A 14,331-nucleotide genomic window follows, 5' to 3' on the forward strand; every position below is an offset into this window, starting at 1 on the left:
AAAGCAAGTCTTCTGGCTGTTAGTCCAGTAGCCTTCTTTATACCACCCCATCACCTCTGTGCTTCATGCCTTGCTAATACTTCCAAAATTTATACCTGGAGAATTTGGCCAAAGGATGCTACTTGTGTAGCTGAAACTTTTTTCCTTCCACAGCTGCTAAGTTTCCCAAAAATGTCAACCTTCTTGTTCAATTCAAATATGCACAAAATCCTCTTAGTAAAATTCCAGGGTCTAATCAGCTATTTAATGTCCCACACAGCATATTTAAAAAAATTTTTTTTCTTGTCACTTTTCCTATCAGTAGGAAAGGAGAAAGATATAGATTAGTTAGGGTGTGAACATTAGCAACACACCATCCATTAACGTTTTGACAATGTGTTGACTGGAAAGTGCATTTGCAGCTCCAAGAAGCTTTCTTAGCTGAAGGGAGAAAGTGCCCATCATTCGTCATCACTTTCTTGAGAACTTTTTTCTCCGCCGTAGACACAGACATCACTAGTGTACTTTCAAGCCTGATGGTGTCTGCTGTACATGGCTGACCCTAATCCTGGGTCCATTCCTTTGAGGCCTCACTCAGTGAATGATCCACTTTCCAGAAGTTAATGGTTTCAGTTAGGCTCTCTCTCTGTTTTTTAACTGAAGTATAGTCAGTTTACAATATGGTGTACAGTACAATGTTTCAGTCATACATATACATACATATATTCATTTTCATATTCTTTTTCATTATAGGTTACTACAAGATATTGAATATAGTTCCCTGTGCTATATAGAAGAAACTTGTTGTTTATCTGTTTTATATGTAGTAGTTAGTATCTGTAAATCTCAAACTCCCAATTGATCCCTTCCCAACCCCTTTCCCTCTGGTAACCATATGTTTGTTTTCTATGTCTGTGAGTCTGTTTCTGTTTGGTAAATGAGTTCATTTGTGGTTTTGTTTCTTGTTTTTTTTAGATTCCACATATAAGTGATATTGTTTGGTATTTTTCTTTTTCTTTCTGGCTTACTTCACTTAGAATGACAATCTCCAGGTCCATCCATGTTGCTGCAAATGACAGTATTTAATCCTTTTTTATGGTTGAGTAGTATTCCATTGTATAAATATACCCACAACTTCTTTATCCAGTCATCTGTTGATGGGCTCTCTTGAGTTAAGTTTCGCACCTAGGAACAGGCTGACAGACTAGCAGGAGCTGAAAGCTTCAGGAAGTGGTCTTTCCCTCTTGCCATCTCTCTCAGGGTCTCTTTCCTTGTCAGGAGCTCCCATCACCCCCAGGTGTCAAGGTTCCTCCTTCTATGCATAGTTTCAGTTTTAGCTTTAAGCACTGATAAGTTTATTCTCTGATGGTTCAGAGTTCAAATTCCCATGGGAGGAAATTTGGTCAATTTGGCTCATCTTTCCATGGCCAAGCTGGACTAGAGGTCATTGGTCAGCCTCTGGATTGGCTTTTGCCAAACGTGGTACTTCAGTCAGGACCACTGGTCTGGTGGTCAGTGGGGATGATGTTATGACCTAGTGGCCACAAAAGAAGGAACGAGAGCAACTTCTTAAGGAAATCAGAAAGTGGACTTCTTTTAATATTGTGAGTAGGATTTCTTTAAATGTTTAATATTTATCTAAATATTCCATTCTTTTCATTGATTTGTTTTAGTGCTATATTTAACTGTATGACAAGAATTCAATGTTGTGCTTTCATTATTGCTTCTTGTCATGATAGTATCCGAAAAAACTAGAAGAGTCTATTTTGCAGAAGAGGAGTCCAGAGATGGTAAATAAATATCTTAAGGTTATCAGGCTACAGAGAGGCAGGGGATGAGAAGCAGAATCTCCTGACTCCCAGCCAAAGGCTTTAACCAGCACCTATACCCGATCCCAGAACTGGGAGAGAGGGTCTGGAGAATATTCTTGATAATTAGGAAATGTTTGTTACCAAGGGGATTTCCTTCATTTCTTATGTAAGAGGAGATACCAAAGAGAAATGAATGGCAACATGAAGAGTTGCAATACGTGATTACTACTTCCACTTAAACGTAAATTTGGCACATCTTCAAAACTTACAAGTTAAGAAATTATTTTAATATCTATCTAATTACAGAATTTTATCATGCTTCACGTTTAGTTTTCTTGAATACACATTAATTGAACTTTTCCTAGGTAACAAGCATGTGTATATAACAAATGGTAAATGACAAACTACCCTTTAAGAAAATTTTGATTTATTCAGTCAGCTATATCCAAATAATTTCAAGAGGCATATCAAAGAATTATTTTCAAATGGATTTTTTTCTTGCCGTACACAGTGTTAAGGGCAATTCCATCAGCTATTAAGCTCTGGTTTGACCTGCTCTGTCAAATGCTTGTTAAACGATACTCCAAACGGCACAATGTGATGTCAAGTTTCATTAATTCTTTCCCAAAGAGAGGTGTTCAGTATTCAAACTGTGTTTGGACTGGCGCAATCTGTTTATGTTTCAGCTTCATTTCAGAAGGTTCACAAGTACTCTGAAAGGTTTGGAACACTCTGTTCTTTTTCGCAATTTCTCTTCTAAAACAACCTTTGAAAGGACAATAACGATGTCCCATAAAACTGCTTTCAGAGAAGTCACTAAGAAAGTAGATATTTCAGGGAAGTGAATAAAAACGTTACATATATCAAGTTTTACTATGTTCATCATAGATGTATTACAAAAAATTAAAATCATCCCTTATTCAACTTTCTCAATGAAGTAAATCATCAACAAGATTACATTTGTTTTTATGTAAAACAATTTATTTTCAGCTAACAAGAACCATATGCATTGTTTCTAAAATTATATAATATCCTCTAATTCAGTTATAATAATGATTATATGTTAGCAAACACTTAAATGTTTTGCTGAATGACTTTCATACACAATAATATGGGGTAATAAAGACATTCATTTCAAATTTCTACATTTGAAAAAAACCACGTAGATCAGTCATCCATTATTCTATCTTGTTAACCAACAAGAGAAAGGATTTATTAAGATTCTGAATCTAAATTTTGATGCTTTTGAAATGAATTTTTGGTTTCCCCTATTCCCTTGTGAATCAATTATAATTTTGAGTACAGTCATATTGCAACCATAATTCAGTTGCCTGCTGAAAATCTTTTCACATTTTGTCCTTTCCACCATTTTTCTGAAGCTGGTTTCTGGTTTGTTCTGTCAACACCAAAGGTTCTTGTATGATGGTTGCCGGGTAGTTTCTCCCTAATAGTTCAACTTCCACTTGCTGTCCCACTTGACTTAGCTCTATAGGGACGTACGCAAAAGCCAGACTCTTCTGGATGCTGTAACTGTAGCTCCCAGACGTTGTGTTGCCAACCACCTGAAACACAAGACCCCACCATCCTCAGCATCTTGGTCGCAGCTCTGCGTGCTTCCTCTTTAGATGAAAATGCTTAAAATATACATTCAACTTACAATCAGAAAGTAGTACAATATGCTGTCTGTGAGGATGACACCAAAAGGAAAACTTCACTTTGAGATGAGTAATGAAAGGTGAAAAATTATGAAAAAGACTTCTCAAGATAAGCATCTATGTTACTCCAAAATTCCTCAGTTCCAAATAATAACATCTAGTTTCTTAATACCTAGCACTGTTTTGCTCAGTCACAGAACAAGAGATCAGACAGGAGGAAGAATCAAACATTTTCATTTTGAACTTAAAAAAATTCTCTTCTATCAACAGATTAGCATGATAATAGACACAAAGGAGAAAAATCTAAAAACCCAAATGCCAACCTAGTCAACTGTTCTGACTGGGATTTAGAAAATGGCCTGCCAAAAGAGTGCTGAAATAAACTCTACTAATATATCAATAGTCAATGTGAAATGAACAGTCTATATGAATATATACAGCCTTTAACAAGTCCTGGTAGTTGCCAGGCACTTAAATAATTAACTTTACCCTCTCTAGCTCTACCATGTACAAAACATCTTGCTAGACATTCTAGAGAATGAGTAGAGACCTGTTTCCTACCCTCATGAGCTTCCGGCCTAGTTGAGGAATTAACATACAGATACAAGAAACCATAACCAGGAAGCCAAGACAGGCAACATAAGTAAGCCAAGATTTGTTCTGTATTTTGAAGGTGGGTGGAATTAGGTGGGTAGAGATAGGAGATGAAACTTCCAGATCAGTGGAGACCTGGAGTTAGGCCTGAATGATCAAAATGAATGAGGATGTTGGGGAGGGGATAGCTCAAGTTGTAGAATGTATGCTTAGCATGCATGAAGTCCTAAATTCAATCCCCAGTACCTCCTCCAAAAATAAAATTAATGAATAAACCTAATTACTGCCCTCCCCCCTCAAAAGGATGTAGGCGTTAAAAAAAAAAAAAAAGAAAGAAATTATTGAGGATGAAACAGGATAACTTGGGATGGCAGACCAGAAGAAAAATAGGGAACACGGAATTGAAATTTAGGAGATGAAAACAAAGATTTTATGCTACAAAAAAAAAAAAAAAAACAAACAAAACCCTACATAACAAGCTTGATTAGAAGGTAAGAGGAGTTGTGGAAACCAGGTCTAAAGGAAAGAATGAAAGATAAGAAAAAACAGTAAAATGCAAAGAAAAAAAATGACACAGGTTAAAATACCACATTTATAAATGGTAAAAGGAAGACAACAAAAGCAAAATATGATACATGGCCCTACTCTAAACGGCTCCTCCTGGCTGCGTGACGGTGCATGAGCCCTGCAGCCTCAGGTCCAGCGCGGCCACTGCTCTGCTGGTAGCTGGCGCTTGACAACGTCCACGGATGTGCATCAGCCTGGCGATGCTGCAGCTGCCTCAGCACAGGGCCCACTGCGGTCAACGGTCAGACTGTAGCACCTCTTGTCTTTCAGATGCCAACACATTTATGACATTAAATACAGACTCTTATCTCCGTAGTCCCAGTATTTAATTATCCCGTTGAAACCCTGTATCAGAAGCTCTCCATGTAATTTCTAAGCTTATTATGGTGATTTAAAAAGATGTGAATGCATTCATTACTAAAAGCTGCTCTCTGGCAGATTCTCAACTGCCATGATATGGCTGAGATAGTATGTTTCAAAATGGTTTTTTTCCTCTAGATCAGAGTTCAGTGATAGAAAGCAGGCAGTTGGGTCAGGCCAATTAAGAGTTTTAATCATTGCTTTTGGAAAGACTTTCTTGGTAACTTTGGTTTCACTTCCAATCTGTAAAACTGAGATCTGTGTTTGGAGCTCTGGAAAAGTTAACCTGATTTTCTTGGGCATCTTAAGAAAACAGGAAGAATCCTGAACAAGTCTCTTAGCCAAATCCCCTAACTCACTGGATCAAAAGCCCACAACTGCTCTTCAGAGACTGTGTGCCCCATTTCCTTGGGCCTTCCCATCTCTTAAAATCCCAGCAGTGATTCGTCCTGCAGTTACTTCTGCATTAGTAACTTAAAGAAATAGTGCATTTATTTTGTGAACGCTATTCTTAAAATATTTATTGAATGCTTTGCTTTCTGCTAGATTACTTTCATTTCTCCTTTAATTTCTCTCTAATTTAGGGGTTAGTAGCCTACAGTATTTTAGAAATTTGGCCTTTCCTTTTATCTTATTACTAAGTCTCTAGGGTCAGCTTTTCCTTAGCATACATTCTGTATGGTTCTACCTCATAATTGTCCAGATCAATTAAATCCACTGCTTCTTTTTGCTCAGTGAATCACAAGAACACTCTCTCCCTCTGCCTTACAGTAGATTCTCAGATTCTTTGTGAAATCAAACACTGGCCTTCTTTTTACCAATATAAACAAGCCTCATTTATGTTTAGCCTTGTCTCATTCTTCTCTTAATGATGAGACTTAAGGCCTGTAACTGACTTAGAGAAGATAACACGGTAAATAGCCTTTGAAAGAGGAAACATAATTTAAACTGGATGATATATTGTGTTTCTTTGGTGTCTCTGTGTGTTTTAGTTTATTAATGATGAAAAAGGAGATTTTCTAAACCTTCCAAACTTCCTTCCTCAAAAACCTTTTCTTCAGAATTGACTTCCCAGAAAAGCTGCTTTTATGACTAATTAAAGCCCTCCTCAGGCCCAGCCTAATGCCTTGATTTTTAAAAATTAAACTTTACTTAAAATCTTAATCCCTCCCTCCAGCACTGCCCGTCTCCCAGTTGGACTCCCCTGTTCCCCAAGGCACTCATCACCCTCTGACATGCTGTTTTTTAATTCATTATGTTCATTGTTTATGCTTCCCTCCCCTGGAATGTAAGCTCCATGGGGGCAGAGATTCCTGCCTGTTTTGTTCACTGCTGTACCCTTAGCGCCTAGAAAATTGCTGCCACATGGTAGACACTCACATTTGTTGAACAAATAAATGTGTGTCCTATCGCTAGCACTGAAATACTTGCAAGAGTAGAATACCAAATACCAAAGGCAGTACAAGTTCAGACAAAGTCAGGAAGTAAAGATTTTAAAACATTTCATATTGCTCCAGAGTATAAAGAGGATCAAAGAGGGTCATCTGCCTGGTAAAATGATGACCTGACTAAGCATCAAAGAGCAGACAAGCTGTTATCAGGAAATTTAAAAGAAACAGTGTTAATAACTAAAACTACAATTGAGTTAGCAGCTCTGTGGACAGATGGCATGTAGTAGGAAAGATGAAAACTGTACTGTGCAAACTCAGGACACAGATACGGCAAAGGAAGTAACATCTAAAAATAGAACGTGGGTTTCCAGGGTTTTCCTGGTTTTTTCCAGCTTTGTTGAGATACAGCTGACATATAACATTGTATAAGTTTAAGGAACAGGTTTCCAGTTTTTAACTTTAACTTGGGTATGGCCACATTTAGGATGACTAAAAATCTGTCGGTTGATCGTGGTTGATGTGGGGTTGCTACAGAACGTTACAGCAACATCTCTCTTTCATTCCATGGCCAAGTAAAACAGACTGTCAGTAGAAGGATGGGTATGGACCATATTAGGAGAGTAAGAAAGTTGAATGAGGATAGAATGAAAAATATAAAACCAAACAAAGATGAGGTGAGGGAAATATAATGACCAGGGTAAAAATTAGAGGTGAAAGAACCTTAGACATTATCTTATCCAGTAGCTTCATACAGATGAGAAAACTGAGACCCAGAGAAGCTAAGATCAGGTCAAGCAGGCAGTTAACAGCAGAGGGGGTTATCAATGGAATCAACGGCAAATTTGCAATCAGAGAAAGAACATATTAAGAAAAGAGGGCTGAGCCAGAGATCTAGAACAGAAAGAGGAAGTGGAGCCAGAGAGGGAAGAGTAGAAATCATTCAAACAGATGAGCAAACTCAACATAATTAAAGACAAGGCATTTAAGAAAGAGCTTGAGATCTGAGAAAAGATCTATTGGCTCATCATATCTAATAACATCTGCCTGTTACTCGGATGTGTAGAAACTGTGGGTATATAATGAAGTGCTAAGGAGAATGCAGCAGGCATTAGAGACAGATAGAAGAGCAAATGGGGTATTCATTATAGCTTAGGAGAAAGGATAAGTAATTCAAAGTCCAACTATACCTGGGTCACAAATCAGCTCCATCAATCACTAGCTGTGTAACCTCAAGCAAGTTACTTAACCTCTCTGAGCTCCAAAGCCTCATCTTTAAATGGGAATGATCACACTTATCTAGGATAGTGTTGTACAAGTCAGTAAGAGCACATGAAAAATATCCAGCACAACAGGAACTTTGTAGACATTAGTTCCACATAAAAGTGACCCATGCCTCAACCCAAATGGCCACTTTCTTAGTAATCCAAAGGCTGAGATTTGGGGCCACAGGCTCACCCCACCTCCAGTGCTCATTTTGTCACTGAAGTGATGGGGAAAATGGAAACAAGTATTAAGCAGGATGGAATGCATAAAGAAAAAAAAAAAAAAAAACCCGGGCATAGAATCTGTGAGTCTTCGGGTACTGACCACACAGACCCTGTTCAACACAGAACAGCTGTTTAGATGAGTCTTGAAGGTCCTGTGGTTGCCACCTGCTCCAAGTTGAGTGTCCCTGCCTGGTAACAGCAGCCAAAACACAGCAAGATGTTGAGCCAAATTGGGTTGCATGAGTAGTCATAAGAAGTAGAGGAAGTGAAGCTCTGTTGGTAAGTTACCTAACTCCGGCTTTACTGAATGCCAACACAGAAAATGAAATGCAGCATTCCTAAATGAAAAGAAGGTAATCTTCTCCTGAAGAACCAAAAGATTTCCACTTTCCATGTTACTTTCTAAGGTTCTACCCTCCCTTGTCATAGATGCTTTCATTTCGGAAAATTTATTATCTGCTAATGCGCTAAGGTAAGAATTGCCTTCTTCTGAAAGATCCTTGAGAAGCTAAGTCAGAATCCCCAAATCTTTATAAAATCTCTCTTGCATTCACAGATGTGGAGGTGTCGTGAGCAAACAGATCATTTTACCCTCTAAATCACACCTTTCTCATCATCCAATGTATTTCAAGTCCTTGGGTTTGTTTTGTTTGATGAAATAAAATAAACACATTTGCAAAAATGAGCAGCATTTCATTTTCCTTTCAGTTAATTAATGTCTGTTCCTTGAATGTCAGTTCAGAAATCCAAAGAGTATCATCTCACCAAGAGATAAATAACTAGCCAAAAACTGCAAGAGGAAACAGAGATGAGGAGAGTTTCTGCAGTAGAAACACTGCAGGAGCCTGTGGCCATGAGGTCCTCAGCACTCACCTTGCCATTCCACCAGACACTTTCATTTCCCTCTGGATCGACATCGTCCGTTGCCAAGGTGAGGCAGACCAGTCTCCGTGTCAGCCCCTTGGCTCTAATCTGTTTCAGTGCTTCCTTGCCTATGAAGTCTGCGGGCTGCAGAAATCCAAGATAATGATGATGAATGAACGCTCAGACAGTGTGACAAGGTTAGAGATGCAAGCATTTAAATCTGTCTTTGCTATTTTCTCGCCAATTACACATTAAATAAAAATACAGATTGGATCAAACGTCTAGACAAATATTTCTTAGTCCTCAAATGACAGTATCCACCACCTATTCCTTCAGAATAGGTTACACTTAAGGGTAATAACTTGTGATAATTTTACCAGAACTACCTAGGCAGAAAAGCAGAAGGCATGATACTGCGATGGTGGATTATAAGTGACCCTTGTATCTAATGGTTCTGGACAGTGGGACTGGCGGGCAGCAAGCTGGGTGCAACTCAAATTTCTACCTAAAGTAAGCCTTTCACAAGAAAGAAATTCACTTTTTTGAAATGTGATGCCAAAACAACTCCAAAAAGCCTACATTTTTTTTTCCTTCTTAAGAATAATGGTCCCAGGAATGTATTAACCTACTGGGTTGCATCATTAGTTCATTCAGGCAATTTATTGAGCTCCTACTGCATGTGAGGCATCATGCTAGGCCCTGTATGGGTTGCGAAATTAAGTCTGACAGAGACATTTTGATTAAAGAACTTATTCTCTAATGCTGTGCTTTTCAACCTTTTTTCCTCCTCTTTCCCTGCAACACATGCGAGATGACATTCCTGTTCCTAACGTATTCTCCTGGGCACACTCAGGGTTGTTCCCACAGAGATCACCTTGAATCTATTCTTACACGTTACAAAAGTAGGAATCATGCAAACGTCAGGATTTGCACATTTATTAGTAACATGCTTTACAATTGAATGGGACAAGCAAGTGAGAGATGACTCCTCAGTGGAGACATTTAGCTACTACAGGAGACAATTCTATCCAACCAGAATGTCAGGGACACGTGACAAGTGTGAGGAACTGCAGATGCTAAGAGCAGTGAGGGTGCAAAGGAGGGAAAGCTGACCCAGGTGGGATGTTGGGGAAAGGCTTCTACCTGTATTTGCCCATCTCTTAACTTACAAGTAAAAGGAAGAACCGGTGATCTCTAAACCACATCTCTGGGGAGTTAGATTTAATTCGAGATTATAATGTGGAAGACAAAATTCTCAAAACAGTTCTCATAGACTACTTTCTGAAAGAAAAGACTCAATTTTAATTGCTTCAGTGCTCCAGGAAGAAAGGATTGGGTACAATAAGTCCCTTCACCTCTCAGTGGAGCAGCAGGAGGGATCCTCACACATTCTCTGTCTGAGACTCTCCCCAGTTCACTCCTTTATGGATTCAGAACTTCTAAGACAAGCCCACAAAGAAGTATGATTTCTATGAATAGCACAATTAAATTGCTGACTGCACAGGGAGCTAAAGAAAGTTTCTACTGGCCAAGGTTAAAACCACTGCAAAATCAAAGTCCAATTCTCTCCTCTTTGCTGTGATCCAGATAGTGAGAACCAACTGCAAGCCTTACTATGAAGCCAGATAAAGATTCAAAGACTAGAACCTGTGTTATTTAAGACAGGACTACTGGAGAAAAGCAAAACTACATACACAGGAAGAGCTTGATTTATTTGAATTCTTATGCAGGATAAATTTAGTGTCACCACACAAGTCATAGCAAACCAAAGTTCATTATAGTTAAAATATGTATATGTAAATACAGAAAGAACTCTACATTTTTTTTTTTTTTTTTTTGCTATCTTTTCAAAAGAAGACAAGCTATCATGCATACATGATGACCAGGGGTACTTTTTAGAGTTCTTGTCTATATAGGAAGTCAATGACTGCAATGAAAAAAGTCTCACACTTCACTGTGTAGAAAAGCACTTAGAACAATCCTGAGTGGCCATGCATTCCACAGTGTGATTTGTGGAGTGTCAGGAGAGCCTCAACAGTCTCCTCACCGCCTGTTATGGAATCTGAGTCTTTGCTGTTAGAGATTCATTGAAATCTTGAAGGTTTTGAGTCCTCCTGAGTCCCTATTATGGAATTTTCTTTCAATTATATACTCAACTCTTGTTATGCCCCTGCTATGGGATCAGATACTAGACACAGGGTAGTCAAAACTAAATAGAACATGGTCATGTAGCTTCTGGGAGGCCCCTGAGGAGGTGTGACCCCTTTCCTCCCCATCACAACATGCCCAGTGCTGAAATTATTTTGTCTCCTTAATGTTTTAATGTATTAGAGATAAAAAAAACAATAGTTTAAGATGACTGGAAACATGGTAGAACGTGACAGTTGATAGCATACAAATCTGCTATACCAGTTTGAGACATGACTTGATGTGGCTTCTGTTTGTTTTATGGGAGTATAAAAAATCACCTCATTTTGTTAATTTAAAACAAAAAATGTCTAATGCACATGTAAGGCAGAAATGCAAACAAACAGATGCTATGTTAAGGGTAGGGGCTCAAGAAGGCATATGATCAGTTCCATCTGCAGTGGGAGAGTGGGGCTGGGGCAGCGATCTGTCAGCAACAGTTTTATAGAGGAAGCGTGGTGAGCTGGGTTTGCAAGATGAGGCTTCATGATAACTATTGTCTGCATAGCCTTCTCCCAAAGTCCTTTGACCTTGCCAATAACCCATAGATGGTGGATTTGGGGTCTAAGAGAAATAAGGTAACTTAGCCCAAGACACCAACAAACTGGTTAAGAACCACGCTCTCAGGAGTCCCGGCCCCACTCCTTTCACTTTGGGCTGCCTTCACTGAGCCACTTAAGTCAGTATCTGCTACACCTCAGAGGGGCAGTGGGGAAACTGGCCACAACCAATTGGGGTGGGCTCTGGGGCGGGTGAGAGGAATAGAGGTGCTGGAAGGGGAGCATAACTGCCAAACTCACAATTTCACCAAAGTCTAGGCAGGAACATAAGGTATCAGTTAATCACAAGAAATAGGAAAACTTCCTTTAGAAGGGAAAAATTAAAGTAATAAATTCAGTAAAAAATTAATACTATTAATAAATCATATTTGCAGTATATTTGGCCCTTGCTGTGTGCCAGACGCTATGCTGAGGGCTTTAAACCATGAGCTCATTTCCTCCTTGTAACATTCCTGTAAGACAGAGAATTTTATCCCCAGCTTATGAAGAGGCAGCCCAACAAAGTCCTTCTTAAAGCTCAGTTACGTAAGTCTGCACCTTTAGATTTTATCCATATGTATTTTTTAAATGACTATGCCTGGAGTCTATCATTGGCAGGCACAGTTGATGTAAATACTCTCAAGAATGTTTCTTTTAAATTATTTCTAGGTAGCTTGAACCTGTTTTGAAGGACATTCACTACACATTATTTTTTGTACTACTTGAAAGGGTTTTAAAAACACCCTGAAGTCAGTATTAATGAAATTTAACATCTCTATCTGTATGCCCCTGGATTAGTAAGTGATCTTGTCAGCAATATCATCCTCAAACATGAATGAAAACAATACTTTAACAAACAACAAAAACCTAATTAAAAGTAAGGAACACATACTTAACACAGACAAGATGTGTCACCTACCCCAAGACAATTCTCCCTTCTCAAGCTAACCTTCAGCTTGACTTGGGAAGATTTAAAGTGCTGTAACAGCATTTCATTCTCATTTTACTTGGCTTTCTTCCCAAGATTGTAGACTTTATTATATAGTTATTAATTATAAATGAGAAAGGAAAATGTATCTGAAGGGTTAGTGCTGTGATTAAAATTGGTGATTTCAGGATGACCTGAGAACAGAAATAAATTTCTTTAATGAGTCACTACCAAATTAACTATATAAATATCTGTTAATATCTTTGAGAAACACAGAAGTTTCTGGGACACTAAGATTATACCTTAAAATAGTTTGGGCTTGTATTTTTTATCCTAAAATTTTAAAAAGCAGTAAGAGCCACTAAAACAACCACCTGTAATACATCCTAAATTTAACACCCACATAGATGAAAACATTAAGTACATTTTAAGTGAAATGTAATCACTCATCTCTTATTAGCTTTCTTAAAAGCAAACTTATTAACTAAAAGCACACAGAAATGAAAAAAATTCAACCAGTGTATTTTTGATTGTGCCTCTTACAGCAATGGAGAGTTTTCACATGTGTAGCTGAAGTTGAATCTGACAGCAGCAGTGGAAGCAAGGTTTTGATATGAAGTCAGGGTAGTGGGCTCTTACATTCCAACAGAGATTATGAAAACCTAGTCTTGGGCCTTTTCTGTTCATTTGTTTGGAGTTAAAACTCATCCGAAAATTCAAGGCAGTCATCAGTTTGATTGAATTTTTTGGCCACATTCCTTTGCAACCTAAATATCAAAAGTTTCCAAAGGCATGAGAGAATCAGCGCAACATCCTGGGTCCCAAGCAAGCTCCCCTTAGAAGCCAGGCTCAGTACTGCTCGTGGAATCCTGCCCCTACATTTATAGATGTGGACAGAGCTGCAGAGAGACCCACTGGTCACCAGTTACTGTAAGTGGCAGAGCAGAGATGAAAATCCAGGTGGCAGACTTCTGCCACGGTCCCTCAACACATTTCTGAAAAGTTCCTCATTTAAAATGGGACTCAGGGGTCACCATTTAAAAACAGTTCCAATAGGAATCCCTTTGGAAAGCACTTGGACATTACTAACCATGCCGTTCATGTAAACCTTAACTTTCTCTGGTCAGTTGTCAAATACCAGGTACACCTGTGTTTGTCTCACGGTCCAACTATTAAAGCTGTATAGTGGATTCAGTCATTTTGGGGAATGGATCCGATCGGCCCACCACCCCATCAAGGCAAATTATGCCATCATTCATTTCATAGTCATACCATTAGAATCACAGAAGTTTTGAAGCAGGCAGAAAACTTAATCAAATGTCATTTTTCATATGAGAAAATTAATGTTCGAAGTTAAGGGTCTTGCCCAAAGTGACAAAGTGAGTTAGCACCAAACCTTGAACCTAGGCTTTCCAGTTCTCAGTTCCTTTTCCACTATGCAGAGCTTTGTAAACAGTCCACGTAAGTTTATAATAACCACAACTTCAGTATCTCTTTACTAGCAAAATATTAAATTATTAACATAGCGACTCCAGTCTGTTATTATTGGCAGGAAAAGAATACTCCCACATTCACATAGTTTTCATTCTCTGTTCTTGGCAATTTAAAAGAAACAATTCATCTAGCACTTTTTCTAACCAAAATTATGAATCAGTTAAGTATTCCTTCTCAAAATTAGCGTTTAGTATAACTAGAAAAGGGACTATTAACCAAAATAAAGGTGGGGATACATCAAAACCTGGAGAAAATCTTCAAAATATGAGTCCTCAGCCACACCAATAATTAGGTCAATTAGCATCCAACCCCAACTAGATGTTTCAAAACAAAAATAACCCCCATTATGTGTGTTTTATGACTTTGACTAGATTCAATATTAAAGAAAATATGCATTTTTTGTAGAATAGATAAACAAGATTATACTGTATAGCACAGGGAAATATATACAAGATCTTGTGGTAGCTCACAGCGA

General features: G+C 38.4%; 1 protein-coding gene across 12 annotated transcripts in view; it reads right to left on the reverse strand.

Annotated features, from left to right (window-relative positions):
• Positions 1–2,200: 2,200 nt before the first annotated feature.
• Positions 2,201–14,331, reverse strand: part of DMGDH (dimethylglycine dehydrogenase) — a 53,829-nt gene continuing 41,698 nt past the window's right edge. For 11 of the 12 annotated variants that reach the window (XM_032474876.1, XM_032474925.1, XM_032474885.1 and 8 more), the window contains 2 exons: positions 8,718–8,852; positions 2,201–3,352 (listed from right to left, as the gene is read on the reverse strand). In XM_032474876.1, coding sequence (XP_032330767.1) covers positions 3,137–3,352; positions 8,718–8,852 — 351 coding nt within the window. In that variant the 3' untranslated portion in view covers positions 2,201–3,136. Of the gene's footprint in view, positions 3,353–8,717; positions 8,853–14,331 lie in introns of those variants that run through there. The other variant, XR_004317898.1, reaches the window with a different exon arrangement.

The sequence above is a fragment of the Camelus ferus genome, chromosome 3 (assembly GCF_009834535.1).
Source record: "Camelus ferus isolate YT-003-E chromosome 3, BCGSAC_Cfer_1.0, whole genome shotgun sequence".
Classification (NCBI taxonomy): domain Eukaryota; kingdom Metazoa; phylum Chordata; class Mammalia; order Artiodactyla; family Camelidae; genus Camelus; species Camelus ferus.